At 37.7% G+C, this 21,486-nt stretch overlaps 1 protein-coding gene and 1 long non-coding RNA gene across 5 annotated transcripts in view; both read left to right on the top strand.

Moving 5' to 3' along the window:
- Window positions 1-21,043, top strand: part of LRCH1 (leucine-rich repeats and calponin homology (CH) domain containing 1) — a 239,925-nt gene extending 218,882 nt beyond the window's left edge. For 2 of the 4 annotated variants that reach the window (XM_014535734.1, XM_014535736.1), the window contains 2 exons: window positions 934-1,011; window positions 20,030-21,043. In XM_014535734.1, the coding sequence (XP_014391220.1) occupies window positions 934-1,011; window positions 20,030-20,140 (189 nt within the window). In that variant the 3' untranslated portion in view covers window positions 20,141-21,043. Of the gene's footprint in view, window positions 1-933; window positions 1,012-12,344; window positions 13,070-20,029 lie in introns of those variants that run through there. The other 2 variants (XM_005861408.2, XM_014535735.1) reach the window with 1 other exon arrangement.
- A 282-nt stretch (window positions 21,044-21,325) lies between these two features.
- The window catches only part of LOC106725253, a 10,911-nt gene continuing 10,750 nt past the window's right edge, over window positions 21,326-21,486 (top strand). Inside the window, exon 1 of the long non-coding RNA XR_001361128.1 lies at window positions 21,326-21,336. This is a non-coding gene — a long non-coding RNA (uncharacterized LOC106725253). The remainder of the gene's footprint in view (window positions 21,337-21,486) is intronic.

The raw sequence follows: 21,486 nt of genomic DNA, 5'->3' as shown, positions 1-21,486 counted from the left end.
AGTATGCAAATTAGCCACCATCTTTGTTGGCGGTTAATTTGCATATCGCGATGATTAACCAATGGGAGGCATAGCAAAGGTACGATCAATTACCATGTTTGTCTATTATTAGATAGGATTGCTTCTACACGTGGACGGTTGGAGTTATTCATGCTTCTTGCCTCCCGTTTTAAAAGAACTAATAGTGGAACATTAAGTTTAGCAGTAAAGCTTTTAAAACATAGCATGTAAAAAATAAAAATGTGTGAATCAAGATGTGCCTGTTATCCATGCCACACACCTCAGAAGTCACCTCGCCAGGGTCAGCACTCTTGTGAGAGGCTCTTGGTTAAGTCCTTAACATCCACCTTGTTCAGTGCTGTTTATCTTGATGTTGCCTCTTTCTAATTAAATTCATTGCTTTAATGGGAAGGAGTTTAATTGGCTACTGAATTTAACCCTTCATATACAAATATAATTGCTGATAGGAAAAGGTGTATTTTTAGATGAACTAAAGTATATCACACAAGAGTTTGGCCCCATAAAAATTGTGTATAAATATGTGTGTGTGAATGCATGTATACAAGCAAATATGTACATATGCAGAAAATTTTGCATATATGCATACATGTATGTACTTGTATAAATATATACATATATGCAGAAATTCTGCATATAAGACACATATCTATGTATATACATATATATGTATGTCTTTGTAGACACAAACGTATGCATACAATGTCTGGAAAAATATAATAAAAATAATAATAGTTCTTATCTCTAGGTGGACATTTTTGGATAGATAAATTTTTATTGTCTTCTAATTGCATACATAATTTTTCACCAATAAACACATATTACTTGTGCCATTTAGAAAGTTTAAATTTTAAGTTATTATTAAAATTATTTCTCTTTTAATAATGCATTATTTTTGCATGTTTGCATTTATAGCCCAAGCTTAGCATGGCCAAATGCAGAAGAAATGTGGAAAACTTTTTGGAAGCATGCCGAAAATTAGGAGTACCAGAGGTAACACCAAACTTGTCCAAATACTGTGCTTTAGAAAAGATTTTATTTATGTGTTTGAACCCACTGGATAGATGTACAACTTTGTACGTCCTTTTAATCTGTCTTTCTAAAGGAATATTAAATAAGTCATAAAATTTTAGTTTAAATTGCTCTATTACAATGAAATTAAAATGTCTTAAGTCATTATGGTCAGTTCTGAAGAAAAGGAAAATATAATTTCTTTGAGGTTTTGAAGTAAGTGTGTAATTCCAAACTTGAAAAAAAAAACTTAGTTTGCTTGATCTCCTACTCCAAGAGCAGAAATTGCTGAGGCTTCAATGAGCCTCAGTTAGGTCCCATAGGGTAGAATTTGGAGCTGATGACTTTCCTTTTCCAAGACTCTTAAGCAAAGCAGAGCTGTAGTTGACAACTAATTTGTTGATTTTCATTTTGGGTATGTGGATCAAAATGATCAGCATTAAAATATTAATTATTATTATTATTAATAGTTACCATTAATAATAATAATGTTTGTATGTTGCTTTATAGTTTGTTAACTGTTTGCATTTATATTTCCCTCTTTAGTCTGCTGTAGACTCATTTGGCAAGTCCCTATAGCCAGCCCAACTCTAGTTTGCTACTTTTCTTTTTCACAAGCTAAACCCCAGCCTCAGCCAATTTGGGGCTTTTAAAGACTTTGCTAATAATACCATAAGATGGTTTCTTAGGGAGAAAAAAAGCAATTCACTCAGGATTTTCGGGTAAGTTGAGAAGTTTATCATCATTGGGATCAACAGAAATTCCATTTCTTGTAATTTCTTCTATCTTTTCTAATGTTCCAGGGATAATTACAGACTCTATCATAAGATACTGTTTTTGAGTATGTGAAGAAATTACATTTTACTCAGTGATAGGAGTTTATTGAAATTGAGAAAGACTTGACTGCCTCCCTCCCTCTCTCCTTCCCTCCCTCCCGTCCTTCTTTCCTTCCTCCCTTTTCTCCTCTTCCTTACTCCCTTCCTTCCTTCCTTCCTTCCTTCCTTCCTTCCTTCCTTTCCTCCATAATTTTTAGTTTGATGAGGGATTGGTGGTGGGTTTCTGATCTTATTTGAAGAAAAATAATTATTAAAGCAAATATTTGTGAAAATTCTTATACACATACCTTTTAAAATAATTTTATTCTGTCATGGGCTAATAAGATATCTCATGTGTGAATCAAAACTATCATACCAAATCGGGTGGTGAATTATTTATTCTTGTGCTAGAAAGCACTAATGAGTTATGACCTAATACCCTGTGATATTTTTAAACTCATCAAAGTTTTTTTGGCTTATGGTAATACAAAATGCAATGGAAATGCACTTTCTCATTTATCATTAGTAAAGATTAGTAATTACGATTTCTTTTTAAGGTGGGCAAATGGGATTTAGAAAAATCCAAAGAAATTTTTATAATAATTTCTGCATTATGTCTCTGGCACTAATAGGCAACTCATAATTCCTAAGAAAAATTACAAGGAGTAAATGACTTTTTGCCAATATCCCACTTAAACTATTTTCAAAAACATTTTTTAAGATCTGAGGTGATTTTTAAGTTTGCATTGTGCATATGTGTGTGTGTATATGTACATATACTGTATGTTCATCCTGATGGATAATCCAATTGCATTTTACTGGTGACTAGAGTTACATTAAGTTCATTGCTACTAGAAAAAAATTCAGTTGAACTTTTTAACAAGATATGTTAAAGGAAGGAAGGAATATTCTAGTGAAAAAGCATAAATCACCAGTTGAAAGTCAATTGGCAAATCTTCCTGTATACACTCAAAAGAGCATGCTTTCATCTCTCACAGAATTGATGAGGAATAAGTTATTGAAAATAAGGAAATATTTTCATTAGGAATATGATACTGAGTTGGGAGAGGGTGAAATGACACCCTCCCACTTAGTTACATTTCTTTCAGTAGTTAAGAGGGTTGATGTTTTGAGTGAATATGTGGCACACAATTGGTGATTTACACTAAAAATATAGTTATATCACAAGTGTAGTTGAAGAAATTTTCCATTTGCAATCAGAAATTTAAAAAGACTGGTACAATGGAACAGAATTGAGAGCCCAGAAATAAAACTATGTGTTGAAATAATTTTCAACAAAGGAGCCAAAAAGCATACAATGGAGAAAATAAATCCTCTTCAATAAATGCTGCTGGGAAATTAGAAAGCCACATACAAAAGATTAAAACTAGATCACTGGCCCTAACCGGTTTGGCTCAGTGGATAGAGCGTCAGCCTGCGGACTCAAGGGTCCCAGGTTCGATTCCGGTCAAGGGCATGTACCTTGGTTGTGGGCACATCCCCAGTAGGGAGTGTGCAGGAGGCAGCTGATCGATGTTTCTCTCTCATCGATGTTTTTAACTCTCTATCCCTCTCCCTTCCTCTCTGTAAAAAAAATGAATAAAATATATTTTTAAAAAAACACAAAAAAACTAGATCACTGTTTGTCCCTATATACAAAAATTAACTTAAAATGGATTAAAGACCTAAAAATAAGACCTGAAACAAATTACATAGAAGAAAACAGGTACTAAACTTATGGACTTTGGTGTAAGAGAGATTATTATGAATTTGACCTTAAAGGCAAGGGAAGTAAAGGCAAAAATAAATGAATGAGACTATTTCAAACTAAAAAGCTTCTACACAGCGAAGAAACCACCAACAAACAAAAAGGCAACCAACAGTATGGGAGAAGATATTTGCAAAGAATAGTTCTGACAAAGGGTTAATATCCAAAGTATATAAGGAACTCCTACAACTCAATACCAAACAACCAACCAATTAAAAAATGGGAACCTGAATAGATGCTTCTCTCAAGAAGACATACAGATGGCCAACAGATACATGAAAAGATTCTCAACTTCACTAGCTATTAAAGAAATGCAAATAAAAACTAGGAGATACCACATCACACTTGTTAGAATGGCTATTATCAACAAGTAAGTAATGACAAGTGTTGGAGAGGTTGTGGAGGAAAAGAAACCCTCATTCATTGCTGGTGGAATGTAGATTGGTACAGCCCCCATGGAAAACAGTATGGAGGTTTCTCAAAATATTTAAAAGAGTTATGACCCAGCAATCTCTCTCCTAGGTATGTAACCAAAAAACTTGAAAACATGTATTTGCAAAGATATATGTATCTCTATATTCATTACAGCATTATTCATGTTGGCCAGGACATTGAAACAACTGAAATGTCCTTCAATAAATGATTCAATAAAGATGTGGTACATATATACAATGGAATACTACTCAGCCATAAGAAAAGATGAAATACTGACATTTGTGACAATATGGATAGATCTTGAGAATGTCATGCTAAGCAAATAAGTCAGACAGAAAAAGCTAAGAACTGTATGATTTCACTCATATGTGGGATATAAAACTGAAAGCAACAAATGAACAAACAAGAAAAACAAATAAAAACTCATAGACACAGACAACAGTATGGTGGTTACCAGAGGTAAGGGGGGGTGGGGAGATAGTAAAAAGTAAAGGGGTTCAAACATATAATGATGGAATGAGATTTGACTTTGGATAATGGGCATAAAATGCACTATAAGATTATATATCATAGAATTGTACACTTGAAACCTATATAATTTTATTAACCAATGTCACCCCAATAAATGTAATTTATAAATCAGTAAATAAGCCCTAGCTGGTTTGACTCAGCAGATGGAGCAGCAGCCTATGGACTGAAGGGTCCCAGGTTCAGTTCTGGTCAAGGGCACATGCCCGGGGTTGCGGGCTCAATCCCCAGTAGAGGGCGTGCAGGAGGCAGCCTTTTAATGATCCTCTCTCATTGATGTTTCTATCTCTCTCTCTCCCTCTCCCTTCCTCTCTGAAATCAATAAAAATATATTTAAAAAATAAAAATAAATAAATCAGTAAATAAAAAGACTATTACCTAAAAACAGAGAACCTGTAACGTTACATTTTCTTATTTGCATCAGACAATATTTGGGTAACAAAATATTCATTGACTTCCCAGTGTCAAACAGATAATTGCTCCTAATTTGTAAGCTTTTCTTGCTTTCTTTTCTACCCATAACTTACCCTCATAAGTCACAGAGATCTTGAATTCTGTATGTTTTAAGCTAAATATCTTATTGACAATAATACATCATTCTGTAGAGACTGAAAAGGTACAGCTATGCTCTAAGCCCTTTGTAACAGAATCACAGCTTGAAACTACAAGCCAAAGTCAGGGTTGGCAGGTTTTATGATTGTTCATATGGGTAGAATGTGGTTGCTGAGCAGATTTAGTTAAAATTATTACCTATAAAGTAATTTAATGGGATGGAAGCAAGTTAAAAATTGTTCTGGTTATAGTTTATTGTATTATCTTGAGAAGTCCCCATGGACATATTCCCAGATATCTGCCTTGGGGTTAGTCAAGGTTCATGTATGCTTTATTAGAGTGATTCTGGTGTGACTTACCTATAAACCGGGTGTCTTCAAATTGGCTGCATTCAGAATTGCACAAGCTAATTATTTGCAGGTTACAGTATGTAGAAAGGTAAGGTAACTACAGACCTCTGCTAATTGTGGCATTGGAATAAGGCTGGATCTATACCCTTGAATGTTAGTCCAGGGTCAGGGATCTTAGACAGGATTGGAACAGTGGACACCACAGATAAAAAGCAGAGGATGTCACAGAAAGAAGTTGGCGATTGGGTTCTGGAGAAATTCTGTTAGAGTGTCAGCAGGCCTATTTGCCATCAACTGTGAGGGATTCTAGGATGCAGGGAAGGTTTGTTAATGAGAATGCCAAGGAAAGATTGTAGAAAAGGGATATAAAATTTCTCTCTGGCAAGTTTCCTTTCAGTAGGTCACTTTCCTTTCTGCTGCCCATTCCTTGGGTTTGGGGTTTTGGTTTTCTGTTTGGGGCCAGTTCCCCAACTAAAGGGACACAAATTAAATGAGCCTGACCTGGAAGAAGAGTGAGGGAATGCAGGAGGTTTGGGGTGAATTAGTCCCACCTGTGCTTTTAACTGGTTATACGTCTTAGGGCAAACCCTTTAAAACATGGAGCAGTTAACCATTCATTTACTGAGCACTTCCTGTGCCTGCATCATTTCAAATGCTCACTGTTGAGGATTTGTTTTTAAGCATTAATTTCTTTTTTTAATTCTTTTATTTTTCATCTTTTAAATTAAATTTATTGGGCAACTGACATTGGTTAATAAAATTATATAATACTGTTGAGGATTTGAGGTAAATATTTTATTACCATACTGTGAGGAAACTGAGGTTCAGAGAGGTTAAATAATTTGCTAAGTTGTACTGAAAGCTGGTAAGCAGCAGAGCTGGCATTTGAACCTGGGTCTATGAGCATGAAGAGTCCCCTGTCTTTCCAGCACAAACACGCTCTCTGTGCCTGAGTTCCCTGCTCTGCAAAGTGGAGGTGTTGGAATTAAACAATGGATTTAAACCACATTCTTCAGAACCCTTGATTCTTTTGAATGGTCTGCACAGGAATCCAGGGAAAGCCAGATGGGAGTCTACAGATCACTCCCGTCCCCTTGCTTCAGCCAGAGCAGTTCCCTTTTGCCAGCTACGTTTTCCTTTAGGGGAAAGAGAAAGTGTCCTGCTGCTTAACACAGTTTGAAAATCACTGGACCCCTAGGTTTCTTTGAGCTCTAATTTTCATGAAAGCTTGGTTACATCCTGCAGCTCCATAATTGTTTTCCTCCTCCCTCAGTTGCTTAGCTGCCAGAGAATTACCACAGAGTCATGCATCATGGCACCCTGAAAAGTCTGGGGATTGGGTGATGTTGCTGGCATCATCTCATTGCACCTTGTAGTGTTGCTGCCGGTGGTCAGACTTTGCAATTGTCTGTGACCTCTGGTGCAAACTTCAACTTGATCTTGAAGACAGGCCTACCCTCGGTGGGCTTCCAAATTATTTAGGAAATATTCTTTGTTTCATTCAGGAATCTGACTCCAATTAAGCCTAGGGGTCATGGGCTATTTATGGACATACTGAGGCTACCTTTGCCTTTTCTGAGTCAGCTTGGCCATTCCTGGCCTCTGACCTTGATGGAGGGTGTTCATGGTTTGCTATTAGGGGTTTCCACATTGATCCAAATTTAGGACTATTATAGTATTGACTTTGGTTGAGAGAAATCTGATTTAATAACATCAAAAGTGTTAAAAAGTAGGTATTTATTTGGTTCACGGGGGAAATTTTTCTACTTGATTTTAAATAAATAGCTTTGGCCTCAGGCCTCTTTAAAGGACCAAGGTCCTTTCTTAATTTAATAGATTTGCCCTCTTTAGATGAGGAGGGAACTTGGACTAGAAATGTACTTTGTGTTCTCTTCATATTCATTATTGTTTCCAGAGAGAATAGAGGATTAAGGGCAGCACCTATCTGGAGGGTGGTAGACACCTGGTAGTCCTGACCTGTGCTGCCTGCTTGGGAAGCGCAGTACTGTTGGAAGTGGAGGTTTTCATTGTGTGTCCGTGAGGATAGATCACTTGGTGTCCCTCAGCTTCTGCATCAGCCAAATAGAGTTAAAAATAAAATCCTAAAGTACATTCAGATGCTAACAATGATCACATTGATATAGTAGAATTGAAACTGGACACGACAGGGTCCTGCTGCCTGTCCCTACCAGAGTCAAATAAGTAGAGACAATGTTGAATCTTTGTGGCGCATTTTATTATTCAGATGGCCTGTGATCCAACAGAGTGACAGGCACAATACCTTGAAAAAACTGCCCTGAACACCTTTTTTGAGCCAGCTATTATGTAAGGTTGGGGTGGCAGGGGGGGGGGGAAGAACCTAACAACTATGTGCAACAACGAAGTGAGTTCTATCATTGTCCCCATAAAAATTAGCACCTAGCTGCCGTCTCCTTTCAGACAGGTCCTGTCCTTGATCTGCTGTCAAGATTTATCTTCTTTTTGAGTGATAGACCCATTTGGGCTCCCAGGTTGCTTATCTCTCCAACTCTGATTTTCTTACAGCATGTCCTCCACAGTTTCCAAGAAGGATTCCTAAGAAAACCTCTTATTCTATAGTTAGTAAGGTGAATAATTATTAAACAACTGTGATTCTATTCCTACTAAGTGCCCATCAAAATTAATTCAGACCCTTGTTTTCAGTAGCTTTCATATTTGCATTTCATTTTTTTAATGAGACATTATATTTGAAAATAATAGTAACAACTTTCCTACTTTATACCTGTTGTGAGAATTTAAGCAATTATACATATGTAACTTCTCTGAAGTTTTTTGTTAAAAGACATTTTATAAGTTGAAGCTACTATATATTTTTTGTTTCTTAAGAATCTTGAGAATAGGATAAATGAGCTCATTCTCCTCTTTGAATCTAATGCCTCTTTTTCTTCTCAAATCAAAGACTTTAGTATCAATTTAAATCATAGCTAATAAACACTTTTGGGGGGAGGGTGAGATTCTTCTTGTGAAGATTTATTTTATTTTTCCATTTATATGGTTAATCCTGAGTAATCAGAAGTGCAGGCCAGCATGTTTATTTTTAACATCAGTTTTTAAATTAGTAATTTATTTTAAAAAAAACACAGTTTTCTAGCTTTTAAAGTCATTCACATTTCTTATAGCTAGTATGTGTTTACCATTCATGAAGATCCTTTTCCACTATGTGTTTCCTGATGGCAGTTACCTTGGGTTAGTGGTCTGACAGCCTTTCATATGTACACAGTTGTGAATATGAGCAGTATCTTCAAAACGTTTTAAATTACATTTCTAGATTAATTAGCTTACCAATATTAGAGCTATCTTCCAAGTTCATAAAATCAGCAGTTAGTTCTCATATATTTGGAGAAAACTCTAGAAATCCTTTCCTACCCCACTCAACTCTCTGACACATTACACTGTTAATTAGAGCTTCAAATTTTCAGAATGACCATCAACATTCTGTACTATGATATTTTAGACTAAAAATAAATCCTTTGTAAGCATGCTGACTTTAAAAATTAAAATATTTAAATGAGTTGAATTTATTCTAAATTTCTTAGAATTTAGACCAAATTTTACTCAGAACATCTATAACCTAGACTTTTGCCAGACCTGTCTACATTTCTGCTTGTGTCTGTAGTATTGTCCAGAGCCAATTTTTTAAATTATTGATTTTTAGAGAGAGAGGAAGGGAGAGGGAGAGAGAGAAACATCTTTAAGAGAATGAAACATTGATTAGCTGCCTCCTGCACGCAACAAACCTGAACCCTGCGACCCTTCAGTGCACAGGAGGATGCCCAACCAACTGAGCCATACCCCCCAGCGCCTGAGCCTATCTTGAATAGTAATCTTAATCACATACTACTGACTATTGCCTCTAAGACAGTGGTTCTCAACCTTCCTAATGCCGTGACCCTTTAATACAGTTCCTCATGTTGTGGTGACCCCCAACCATAAAATTATTTTCGTTGCTACTTCATAACTGTAATTTTGCTACTGTTATGAATCGTAATGTAAATATCTGATATGCAGGATGTATTTTCATTGTTACAAATTGAACATAATTAAAGCATAGTGATTAATCACAAAAACAATATGTAATTATATATGTGTTTTCCGATGGTCTTAGGCGACTCCTGTGAAAGGGTCGTTCAACCCCCAAAAGGGTCGAGACCCACAGGTTGAGAACCGCTGCTCTAAGAGAATCCGTCCAATACTCCTCTGGTGATTATGATTTCTTGTTCACTATAATGAGAATTAGCTGCTGCATTTGCCTCCAGGAACAGTTACTGTGTTTTTCAAATGCCTTGTGGTAATTACTAATGCTTTGTAAATGCATGGTGAAATTTTGCCTCTTTAAATTTCTTTCCTTTTTAGTATTTTTCTATTGCAGTTTTAAGGAGGAAAAAAGTATAATGGTTAAATTCCTCTCATTAAGACTGAGATTTGGGAAGCACAAGAGTCAGAAAACTCCCAGGTTCCCCTAGCAGCCGCAGCCCTCGTTCCCACTGTGGTGTCCTTGCAGAGGGTTGTGTTGTCTGGTAGACTCCGAGAGCGGCTCTCAGGGCCACAGCAGCCCATGTGCCACACATAAGGGTGACTCAGAATTTTGCCTACCATACAATCTTACACCCATGCCTTTTCCTTTAGAGATCATGATTTAATTTAAATCACCATGGAAGGGAGGAAAGGGGGAGAAAATGGGAGATATATGTAATATTATCAACAATATATTTTAAAAAAAATTTATATCACCATGGACTGTAATTCTAGGCCCTACCTACTTTAGTGTGAATTAAGCCCAGAATCTGACATCATAAAATTCCAGGATAAAAGAATGGTCTGTGCTGCCCACCTGCCTGTGAAGTGTGCTGCTCAATAAGTGCCCTGAAAACTGCAAAAGCGAACTGACTTGAGTTCTCTGACGGAGTTGCTGGGGAGCAGACCATACATTTTCCATAGGGTTTGGGGAAGTTATTGAAATATATAATGGAGATAGAATGTTTGGCTTTTAACCTGGAAATACCACTTTTGTGAAAATCACGTTTTAGTTCATGGATGCCTTTTGTCTTATGTCTGCTTTGCTCTGATTTCATTGGTTAAGCATAACATTGCAATAGAAAAATTTTATTGCAATAGAAAATTTCTTTTAGATATTTCCCCATCTGTTAATCTTTGTCTAGTATCTCTCTCCCAGTGAAATCCAATCTATGTGTAGATGTTTTAATTGTTGGGAAAATAACAGTGGCAGCTTGATTCTTCCAAATCTACTGAGAAAAGACACAATCTAGATAGATATAACATGATTATTATCTTAAAAAAATTTTGTTGAGTATCTCTACCTTCATAATGTAAAATAAGATGAGAATGTTCTTAATCTTATTCAACCCACTTGATATTGTGGTATTCTTCCTTACCTGAGGGCATCAAGATAACCTCAGAAGATACAATTAAGACAAATAACTCTACTTTAAAATCATCTTTTAGTTGCTCTGTCATTTACATCTGCTTAGCAATGAGGCTAAAACAAAGGGCAATATTATCAAAATATGTTATAAAATATATACTATACATATAAAATATATATTTTAAACGCTTTGCCTACTGCATTTATGAAATATATCACAGATATTTTCTATCCTTGTTTAACTTGGACACAAAACTACAACTTTTTTCATACTGACATGAATTATAATCACTATAAATTTTAAGCTATTGTCATTTCTGGTTCAGGAATTCAGTGCATCATAAAACTGTTTGCTTCCTGGCAGTAATAGACATCTGGAGGTCAACTCAAGTAAATGAGCTTCTTATTTTTGCATTTAATCAATAAAATAAGAGCTCCGCCTCCTTATATGGTGATTGTAAAGTAGACAAAACATGAATGGAGATCTGTTCCTGCCCCCACACCTGTTTAGTGGTGAAGAAATTTACATAATAACCCTATGTGGGAATGTATTTTATTCGAACCTCATATCTAAGAAATCTCTTCAAGATTGTTGGTTTCTGTGTAGTTGTAAAAACATGAAATTTAATATGCTTTTTGACACATGTAGGGATATAATTAGAGCTAACATTCCTCAGAACTTGTCAGTAATCCCAAAAGGAGCCCAGCCAGTGCAGCTTGGTGATTGAGCATCAACTTATGAACCAGGAAGTCACAGTTTGATTCCTGGTCCGGGCACATCCCCAGTGTAGGGTGTGAGGAGGCAGCCAATCAAGGATTCTCTCTCATCATTGATGTTTCTGTCTCTCTCTGCCTCTCTCTTCCTCTCTGAAATCAATACGAATATATTTTAAAAAATAAATAAGTAAATAAAACATAATAATAATTCTAAAAGGAAAATAGGTTAGGTGCATGTGTTACCTTTCAGAGAGAAAAACTTTATATTCATTCTTCATAAACCAGGCTAAAAAATACATTAAGAGGACTATGAGGAAAGGTGAAGATTAAAGTTTATAATTTTTGTTAGTAAGGTTAAGACTTAAATGTCCCAAATGAAAAACTCTTATTTTTATGCCATTAATGAGCACATGATGCCACTTGAATATTAAGCCTGTTTACCCCCAGAAGGATACGTAGATTACATAACTGTCTATTCCTCAATAGTGTGATTGCTGGTGAAGGATTTCTTCGTCCTTTTGCATAAAATGCATTTGGTATGCTACTTTTCTTTTGGAATAAAGTTTTAAAATCTTTGATGGAGGAACGGGTTTTACCTGCTTGAAATAAGAGGTTTCTCTTGCCATTTGCTAGTAACCAAAAATGTATGCTTCTTTCCAGCTGTTCTTCTGTGTATTTTTAATTGTATGCACTGTCTCTTTCTGTTCTAATGGCTGCCCTCGGAATAGGCTGACCTCTGCTCTCCGTATGACATCCTGCAGTTGGATTTTCGTCACATTCGAAAGACTGTTGACACTCTGCTGGCACTCGGGGAGAAACCCCCACAACCAACTTCTGCCCTCCGCTCCAGGGACCTTATAAGCTTCTGTCTTGTCCATATTCTCTTTATAGTGCTGATCTATATCACTTACCGCTGGAATGCCCTGTCTGCATAACGTCTGCATGTGCATCCAAGCGCTCTGCTCTGTCCCTGATCCATTAGGAGTCCTTCCTCCATCTGACCCTTTGCTTTGCAAACTTCCCGTTATCTCTTCAGTAGTCTCTTGAGTTTTGAAGCTGAACATTTACCAATCAGATTTTCCAAAAGCACAAACTTATAGAATGCAGTTCCCTTTAAGTAACTTCTCACTTACTGAAAAAAAAGTGACAACGAAGTGTATTCACACCTCACCTCATGCTTCCTCAGCCACAGCCCACATCATGCCAGCAGGGGTGCTATATAGGTCCTCTTCCCTCTCCCTGCCCTGGGTAGAGTAGAAGTTTCCAGAACAGGAGCAAAAGGGAATATGAAAATCTTTCCTTTGCCGTATTTAAGTCCAACCTAATTCAGGACTGGGCAATTGAGTTGTAGAGGCCACCCCACCCCCCACCCCCCTTTGCAGGGGAGACAGAAAACCAGCATTTTGGCCCAATTTGGTCTATAAAACTCTTTGGTAAAATAACAAACAAACAAACAAAAAAAAAACTATTGACCAAATTGAAAAATCCCATCTGGGGAATGACTGCTTTGCTGGCCATTTAGTTGGATTGCTCACTGTTTCCTACGATGGGAGCTGTGAGGGGCACCAGGGAGGGTTGCTGCCCACTTTTACCCTGAGCCAGCCCTTTTGCCCTGCTGCTTGAGACAGCTGCACAGAAGGGGCGCTGGGGAAGGAAGGGCCATCTGTGTTAGAGCACCACCTGGGAGATTTGCTTGCACACCAATTCCCATATATTTTTACTTCTCCTTGTTAGCCTGTTTAGGCTCTTAGAAGAGCATTTTCCGGAAGAGATTTCTATTTTTAAATAATGTAATAGGTCATTTTGGCTTTTTCTACATCACATTTTTAACAGCAGTTCCAGAATGTGATAGATTTGACTATTTGTTTTCAAATAAAGTCATGAGTCATGGAACATTCTTGGTCCTGGAGCCTGGTTTCTGTGGCAGGAGCTAATAATAAGATTGCTCTTATTTTAGAAGAATGTAATTTCTCTAATGAATTGAAATTTCCATTTAACCATTGTTAGCATTCTGCTTTTATTTTTAGTAAGCTTAAAGGATTATATATTAACTATATCTGCTTTGGAGCAAGGTGGTCAGTTTGTATTGAAAAGATAAAACCAATAGAATTTAATCTAGGCCAAAATATTTCTGGTTCTGGGTTGTCTTTTTCTAATATGAGAAAGCCCTGCTCCAAGGTTAAGACATATTCCCTATTTTCAGTCTAATCTGGTTGCTAAATATTGTTTATTAAATTGGGGAGCTGATGGAGTTAACTTCCTCAAGATAAATTTCTAGTTTACTGTGATGCAAGTGATCTTCATAGACAGCTACTAAGATGGTAATTGTATTTTTATGAACATTTCCATGAATCCAGGCTACTGGAAGATGTAGAAAACCCATCTAGTTAGACAAGTATATTTATAAAGATTCTTTGTTGCTAATCAGCTCAGATTTTCTAACAGGAGATGACATTCTTTACCTGATAATATCTTGAGTTAACTGAGCCTTTTCCTTCTGAGTTTGTATTGATTGGTGAAATACAGGGTATGTGAAGTTATCGAATTAACCTGAGTTGTGTATAAATAACCTGCAGATGTACTGAATTGTCTTTGGTGCTATCTTGTACTCTTCAATCTGTAACAATAAAATCCCTTTGTACAATGTCTAACCAGCACCCTGAGCCATAAGTTCTTAATAAACACATTTTGGGTGATTATTCCAAGTTTTTATCAGCCCATCAATACATTTTTTGTGCACACCCAGAGTGGCGCTCACCATTTCCATCTAGCTCTGCAGTGCATTGAGGCTTCCTTTAATGATCAGCACTGTTTGTTTGTTTTTCTTATTGGGGAGGAGGGGCGAGGGGGGCACAACAGGGGAGAAGAGAGATAACTCACTGGGTGGCCACCTAGAAGAAAATTTTGTCAATGTAGACCAATCATGTGAGATCAGATTTAGTTTTCTGGGTTGATTCGACATTGTTCTCTAGCTATGTTCATATTTCAATTCGGGTGTCTAAAGTATTTTTTTTGGACACGCTTTCATTTCTCATGTCATTACTGTATTTGCACCCTAATGTGCTTCTCTAGGGATCTGTTGGGTGGCATTTTTTCATCAAGTAGTATGATAGCTAGCAGAACACAGTTAATGTAACCCTTTAAGAAAAACTTTGAATGAACTGTCTTGCGCATTATCAGGCTGTTAATTTGTATTCAGAATATTAACCCTCTCCATGGTTCTTCCCCAAGGTACCTGCAACTCATCCTAGCTTGATGCTGCCATTATAGTGTGCCTGGGGACACATGGCTGACCTGCTTGTCCTCTGCGAGGTGGTCATGGGTTTAGTTGTGTGATATGTATGTGCATACTAAATCTCCTTCCTCTGATAAGAAAGACCATTTTTCAGATTTCTTTCCAATGCCTGATAACAAGAACCAAGTACTTATTTACTTTAAAAAACAAACAAAAACAGACTGATCTATTTGAAATAGAAGGTTCTCTCTTTCTCTAGTTCCTCCAAATGGTGGCAACTCACCACTCACTGTCAGGATTTCTACAATGTGTGATAACTAATTCCTATTGTTCCCTCTGTTTATGGATTTGTGGTTTGCATGCAGCTTACTGTCCTCTGGGAGAGACACTTATGAAATAGGGCGTGTGAAAAAGGGGTCCTACGGAGCTCAAAAGTAAGATAATTCAGTAGGAATTTCATCAGTGAGAGTAGATAAGTAAAGGCACTTGATATCCTGATACCATTTGTGAGTAAGAAATTAAATTTAGTGCTTGGTGGTTTGGATTCTCTCTATAATCCATACCTACTGCTGCTGTAAAAGGAAAAAGTCATAAGGACAAAAGTTGTTTCATCTTCAGGGTAAAGGTAATGTACAATGGGTTAAAATTTCAGGAGTCTAAATTGAGTTCTGATTAGATGAAAAATATTTTGGTGATTTTATTTAGGAGATTTTTTTCTTTAAATTAGGCTTCACATTTTAAAATTACTTCTCAATAAACAACCAGGTATATAGAGTGTGCGCTTTTTTGCCTTCTTTAACTATCACAGTCCAGTTCTTTGGATTTTCACCACAATTTTGGTTATGCTTGTGTTCATTTATTCATTCCTCAGAGAGCTCATGTGGCAGAGCAGGAACATGAAGTTCCCTTATGTTAAAGTACTGGAGACCATTTTGTTTCAAGTTTCAATCAAGTTAGTGCCAGGCATTTACATTTTAGGTAAAATGTGCTGATGTGAATGACTTCATTTTGTCCAATAGTTGGCCTGGGAAGTAGGCGTGTAGCTGTTTGGGAGAATAAGGGACCATGGAAAGAGGAGCCAGCCAGGCAGTGACAGTGTGCAGTCTGCCTGCTCCTGCCCCTCACTGTGAAAAGGAGCCAGATGAGCTGAGTGGCAGAGCTAATGCCTTTCGCCAAGTTGAGGGTTCTCTGATCCGGCACCTGATGCTGAATGTGTTGGGTCTTGCCTAGATAGGACTCTGAGGGTCCAGAGCCTCTTCTGTCTCATGGGCACAAGACGGAACATACTTGCTGTTGGTCAAAGACACTATGAGAAGCAGCATGATGTCTGGAAGGAGCCTCAACTCTAATATGATTCACATGTTCAAATCTGGTTCCAGTTCTTACCATCTGTGTGACTTCAGTGAACTTACTTAAACACTCTACATCTCAGTTTTCTTATCTGTAAAACCAAGGTATTATGTCTTTCTGACAAGGTTGTCAGAAAGAAAGAATCAATGCAGATCTGGAGCATTGGTGCCAGACATCTAGGAGGTACCCAGGAAGTCTAAGTTAGCATGTAGTCTTTATGGTGTGCCTGCCTTTGCCAGCCCTGTTTGCTGTGGTTCACAGAGGGGCGGGTGAGGGGATGAGTGAACCTCATTGACTCCACCATCAGAGAAAAAAAACAAAGCATGATTTCTTCAGCGGGAGTCAAAAGCATTATTGTTATGCAAGATAGTAATTATGACTGTTCTGTGTTTTGTTTTTTTTTTAAAAAAAAGGACCAAAGAAGCTCATGGGTATACTAGAACAGTGTGCTGCCATATTCTCAAGGAAAGCCATTAGGCTCCTCTAACATTAAAATTTAAATGTATTTTAAGTCAATGTAAAGGTACAAGATCTCAGCTTTAACTCTTATATACAAGGTGAGGTGGCCCTTTTCTGTCATTTCTCAACCAGCTATAAATCTACAGCAGTTCATTTCCCATCTCAACCTCTAGCTCACTCCAGGAATTCCCTCCTCTGTGGCAGGACCAGGGTGATGGACAATGGCTTCCTGGTCCTCGTTGTTACCCCTCCTCATTTCTGGCAGGCTCCCCTTGCTCATCTTGCCAACCAGTGCCTAAACTCGTAATTCTCATCAATCTTCACCACAGTCCTGTGATAAAATAATGGAGCTGCCATGTTGTGTGAGAGGGTTTCTATTATCTTATGCTACTCTTCTTAGTACCTCCAAACCCATCAGAGTAATCTGAGGGTACTTCTGGGGTTCTTCAGAGGGTCTGAGTGAAAGGAGAAATGCACTAGGATGTATGGAGTACCTTTTTATGTCTTCTATTTGGTTCTCATTCCCAGTTGTAAGGGCTCCGGGGAGACCAGGAAGGTGAGAAATGCTGGTTTAAGAAATAAAGGCCCGGGAGAGATGATGACCTTAAGCTAAATCAGTCTGGTATGTCTCCATGACCATTAGCTTGGAACCTCTTCAGCCACTGGAGCCACTGCTCATCAAGGGGACTGGGACATTTATTAATGGAGATCTGTTCCATCTCAAGCAGGATGCAGGATAGAACATCTGGCCCTGTAAAAGCCATGTACATAGAGATTAGGCCCTATGGAAATAACACTAGAATTCAGGAACATTCAGGACTAAGCATAAGTAAACACTGAGGTTGAGAAGCAAAATGTCTTGTTCAAAATGCCTTGGGCATAACCTTCATTTTTAAATTTCTATTTGTGTTCCTTGTCCAATGTTCCATCCGTTTCTTAATGCTTTTCTTACTGATTTATTGCGATTATGAGTCATATAAAACACTTGTAATTTGATGTAAATACTTTTTTATAGTTTTTTTAATCTTTTAATTAATGCAGTGGGTTTTGACAAATGCAGGCTTTAAACTTTTAAGCAATGACTTTTTTATATTTTCTCATGATATTTTTATATTTCTTTTTTAGCTTAGACAATAAAAGATAGTACTATATATTCATCTATATCTTATTAGGAGAGGTTTTTAAAAACAAACAATTAACTCTTTATTTCATTTCAGTTTGATTTTAACATAGATTGTAAAGTGAAAATTTTATTTTTCCCCCAACTAAATGCCCTGCACTAAGAGCTTAACCATATTTGTGGTCATGTCCTACCAAACCAGGTGTTGACTTGGGTGCTATGAGGGTCATAAGAATGAGAAAAGCACATCCCTGCCCCAATGGAACCAAGCTTAGCAATAAAATGCCAGATTTGGGTGACTTCAAAGCCTGTGGCATCAGGAAAGGGTACAGACTGACCTCCAGCTATGGCACAAGGAGGAAGCACACTGCCCATCCTGGCCCAGTGCAAAGCTCAACTCAGATAGGACCTCCCATCCTTTTTCTTGGTTAACATTCAGCTACTAAGTTGGCAAGGAGCATAACTTGCATGCCCACCTAATATGCCATTGGCCACAAGAGAATTGTATTTCAATGCATAGCAGCCACATGAAATAATGGTTGAATTGTGCTTTCAGTAATCAGCTGTCTTATGTTGACAATGTGCTACTTCTTAAGACCTAGAGTTAGTCTCTGAGATACTCTGAATTTACCTCAAGTTAGGGAAGGAGTTAGAGGTGGGGGTAGGAAGATGATTGAGACAGTGTAGGAAAACTGACATTTTGAGGCAGTGCAACAAGTTATTAGAAGTGTCCTGGTGTGTTCTTTGAAGGTCTTTTTGAAACCAGAAGGCCTGTATCTGTACTAATTTGTGGAGAGTCCTACCATTAAGGCAACAGGAAGATCTAGTTCCTCAAGCAAGCGTCACATGAAAAGGAAGTAGTCTGTCCAGAGACCCTGATTTGTTCCTGTTGAACACTGTCTCCATTTAAACTTTCCTTAGAAACAGCTGTCATTGAGCTGTGGAGAAACAACCATCATGGAGTAGAAAAGAGGCAGTGTTTGCTGTGGAGTCTTTTCTGAGCCAAGGAGTCATGCTCTGGAAAGTGATTCCCTCATCCCCGGAGCCAAATGACAAAGGCGTAAAATTACTTCATCATGTTATTTTATAAACTGTTTTGCATGCAAGGTTCTACATACCGGGAGTGACTCGTGTTAATTGTTTTCCTTGAGTTGTATATGCTGGACATTTCCTAAGAGCAAAATTACAACATGAGAAAGTAGCAGGATGTTTGTGTCTTTGACAGCAGTATGAAAGAGACTTAAAGAGAGGCTATTAAAATTGCTTATTTATAAGGCTGTTCATAAACCAGGAAAAAAAAGGATACCAATCCACCAGCATGTCTCCATTCCAGAGATCATAGGAAATAAAATATATTGACCTAAAGTTCATGGTCAATAGAACAGTGTGTGAGCTGTATAAATGAGTATTTGAGTTCCTTTAAAAATGTGTGAAAGGGCCCTGGCCGGTTTGGCTCAGTGGATGGAGCATCAGCCTGTGGACTGGGGGGTCCCGTGTTCGATTCCGGTCAAGGGCATATGCCTGGGTTGCAGGCTTGGTCCCCAGTTGGGGGCGTGCAGGAGGCAGCCTATCAATGATTCTCTCTCATCATTGATATTTCTATTGCTCTCCCTCCCCCATTCCTCTCTGAAGTCAGTAAAGAAATATATATTTTTTTAAGAAATGTGTGAAAGGCTATTTGCAACTTCGATTTATAAGAATATAAGCTGCCCTAGCCAGTTTGGCTCAGTGGATAAGAGCGTCAGTCTGCAGACTGAAGGGTCCCAGGTTCGAGTCTGGTGGGGGGCACATGCCTGGGTTGCAGGCTTGATCCAAAGTGTGGGGCATGCGGGAGGCAGCCAATCAATGATTCTCTCTCATCATTGATGTTTCTATCTTTCTCTCCCCCTCCCTTCCTCTCTGAAATTAAAAAAAAAGAGGAATCATAAAGAATGCTTAAAAAAAAAGAATATAAGCTAATATGCCCTTGATGTGTGGTTTCTAGCTGACTGTGTATGGTTCAGTTATTCAGTATAAAGTTTTATTCAATGTTTAGATCTATTGCAGATTTCAGGATGACTGGGCACTTTTTTGGATAAACCCTTATTTGTGTAAAGTCATTATTTTCTCTGCAAACACAGTAAAGTTCTATGTAATGGCCTGAAAACAAGAAAGGGAACATGGTCTGAGCTCAACTGCCATCAGTGCTGTTGCAAGATTTTATGATTAGGTACCAGTCATTAAAAATTGATGTTTGTTCTTTCTTTTAGGAAAAACTATGTCTACCCCATCACATCCTTGAAGAGAAAGGCCTGGTCAAAGTGGGCATTACTGTTCAAGCATTGCTAGATGTGACTATAACGAAGGCTGTATTCACATGAAACCAACTCCTGTCCTTTGGGTCGGCCCAAACCCTTCTCCCATCAGAGATCCTGAACTCTGCTCTCGGCACCAGTTCCCCCATCCTCCCACCCATTGCCTGTGTTCATGAGTCTAGTTGCATTTAAGGGAGGACCTAAGAGAAGATTTTCTACCTTTCAGAACTGACCTCCGAAATTAAGATGTGGCAGGTATTTATCTTGAAGCCAGTGAGGGAGCTGGTTACGAAGAACTAACAGCACATCAATGCCTTTACAACCTCCTGCACCCCTTCCATGCTCACCCACTGCCATTACCAAAATACCAAGCACAACTATTTTGCAGCAACATGCACTTGTTTCACTAAAGCCAAACTCATTGTATATTTAGTGGGGGGGATGAGGGGGGACTCGATCAAGTTTTTCATCACCAAATTTTTCAAGAGATTTCTTGAGACCATTGCCTTTTAAAAATCTATTTTCGACATACAAAATATTTATATAAATGTTATTTATTAGTGAGTTGTTATTCATCCTTTGGATGCAAATTGTAAATTAGGAAACTATTTTATTACTGCTTTTTTGTGGTTAAACACTTTTTAAATTATAAATATTGAGTTATTTTCTATCCTCTTTGGTGTGCATAGTTCTGGGTCTCAATAATCATGTTTTCTGGTATATATAACTCAGAAAAAAAAACAGGTGCTTCTGTGACAAGAACTGTTTTCTGGGGAGGCATTACTTACACTTTGGTTTATAGAACATTGGTCTTGTTTATATTTCTGCATTCCATACAGTTTCCTACATTCCAGCAGCCCTGTTGTCCCATGATACAATAAACTGACTGAAATCAAAAGAGCACCCCAAAGTTATTTGTAAATAGCTGTGATGAGGAAAAAGACATTAAACTTGAAGATAAAATGTGAACAGTTATTTTTTGGATTCATACGTATTTTGTTATACACAAAACATTCACATTTTAACACGAAGTAATGTGTTAGCATCATGTATCTTGAAGTATAATTTTGCACTGTAACTTGGGAATTAAAGAAGTCTAGCACCAAAGGAAATAAAGAAATGGTATAGGAAAGTGGAGATGATACTAAGTTTATTGTTTAACCAAAAAGTTTCTTAAAGGGCAGCTTCAGCTGAGAGTGATCAAGAGTTACGTCAGACACATAAGACCTGGATCAGGAAACCAGCACTTCCTACAACTGCCAGTTTTCAAAGAGGAAAAGATTTTGAGATGTGGACATGCTCATTTTATTGTAATTTAGTTGGTGGCTTTCAGAGTAGCCCATAAAACACTGCAAGATTCGTGGTCTCTGGAGTGAAACTATAAAAGTAAGTAAGTTGGTGATAGCTGCATG

The sequence above is a fragment of the Myotis brandtii genome, unplaced genomic scaffold (assembly GCF_000412655.1).
Source record: "Myotis brandtii unplaced genomic scaffold, ASM41265v1 scaffold15, whole genome shotgun sequence".
NCBI lineage: Eukaryota > Metazoa > Chordata > Mammalia > Chiroptera > Vespertilionidae > Myotis > Myotis brandtii.
The sequence above is the reverse complement of the archived record's forward strand: the minus strand, read 5'-3'. Positions and strand labels throughout refer to the sequence as shown.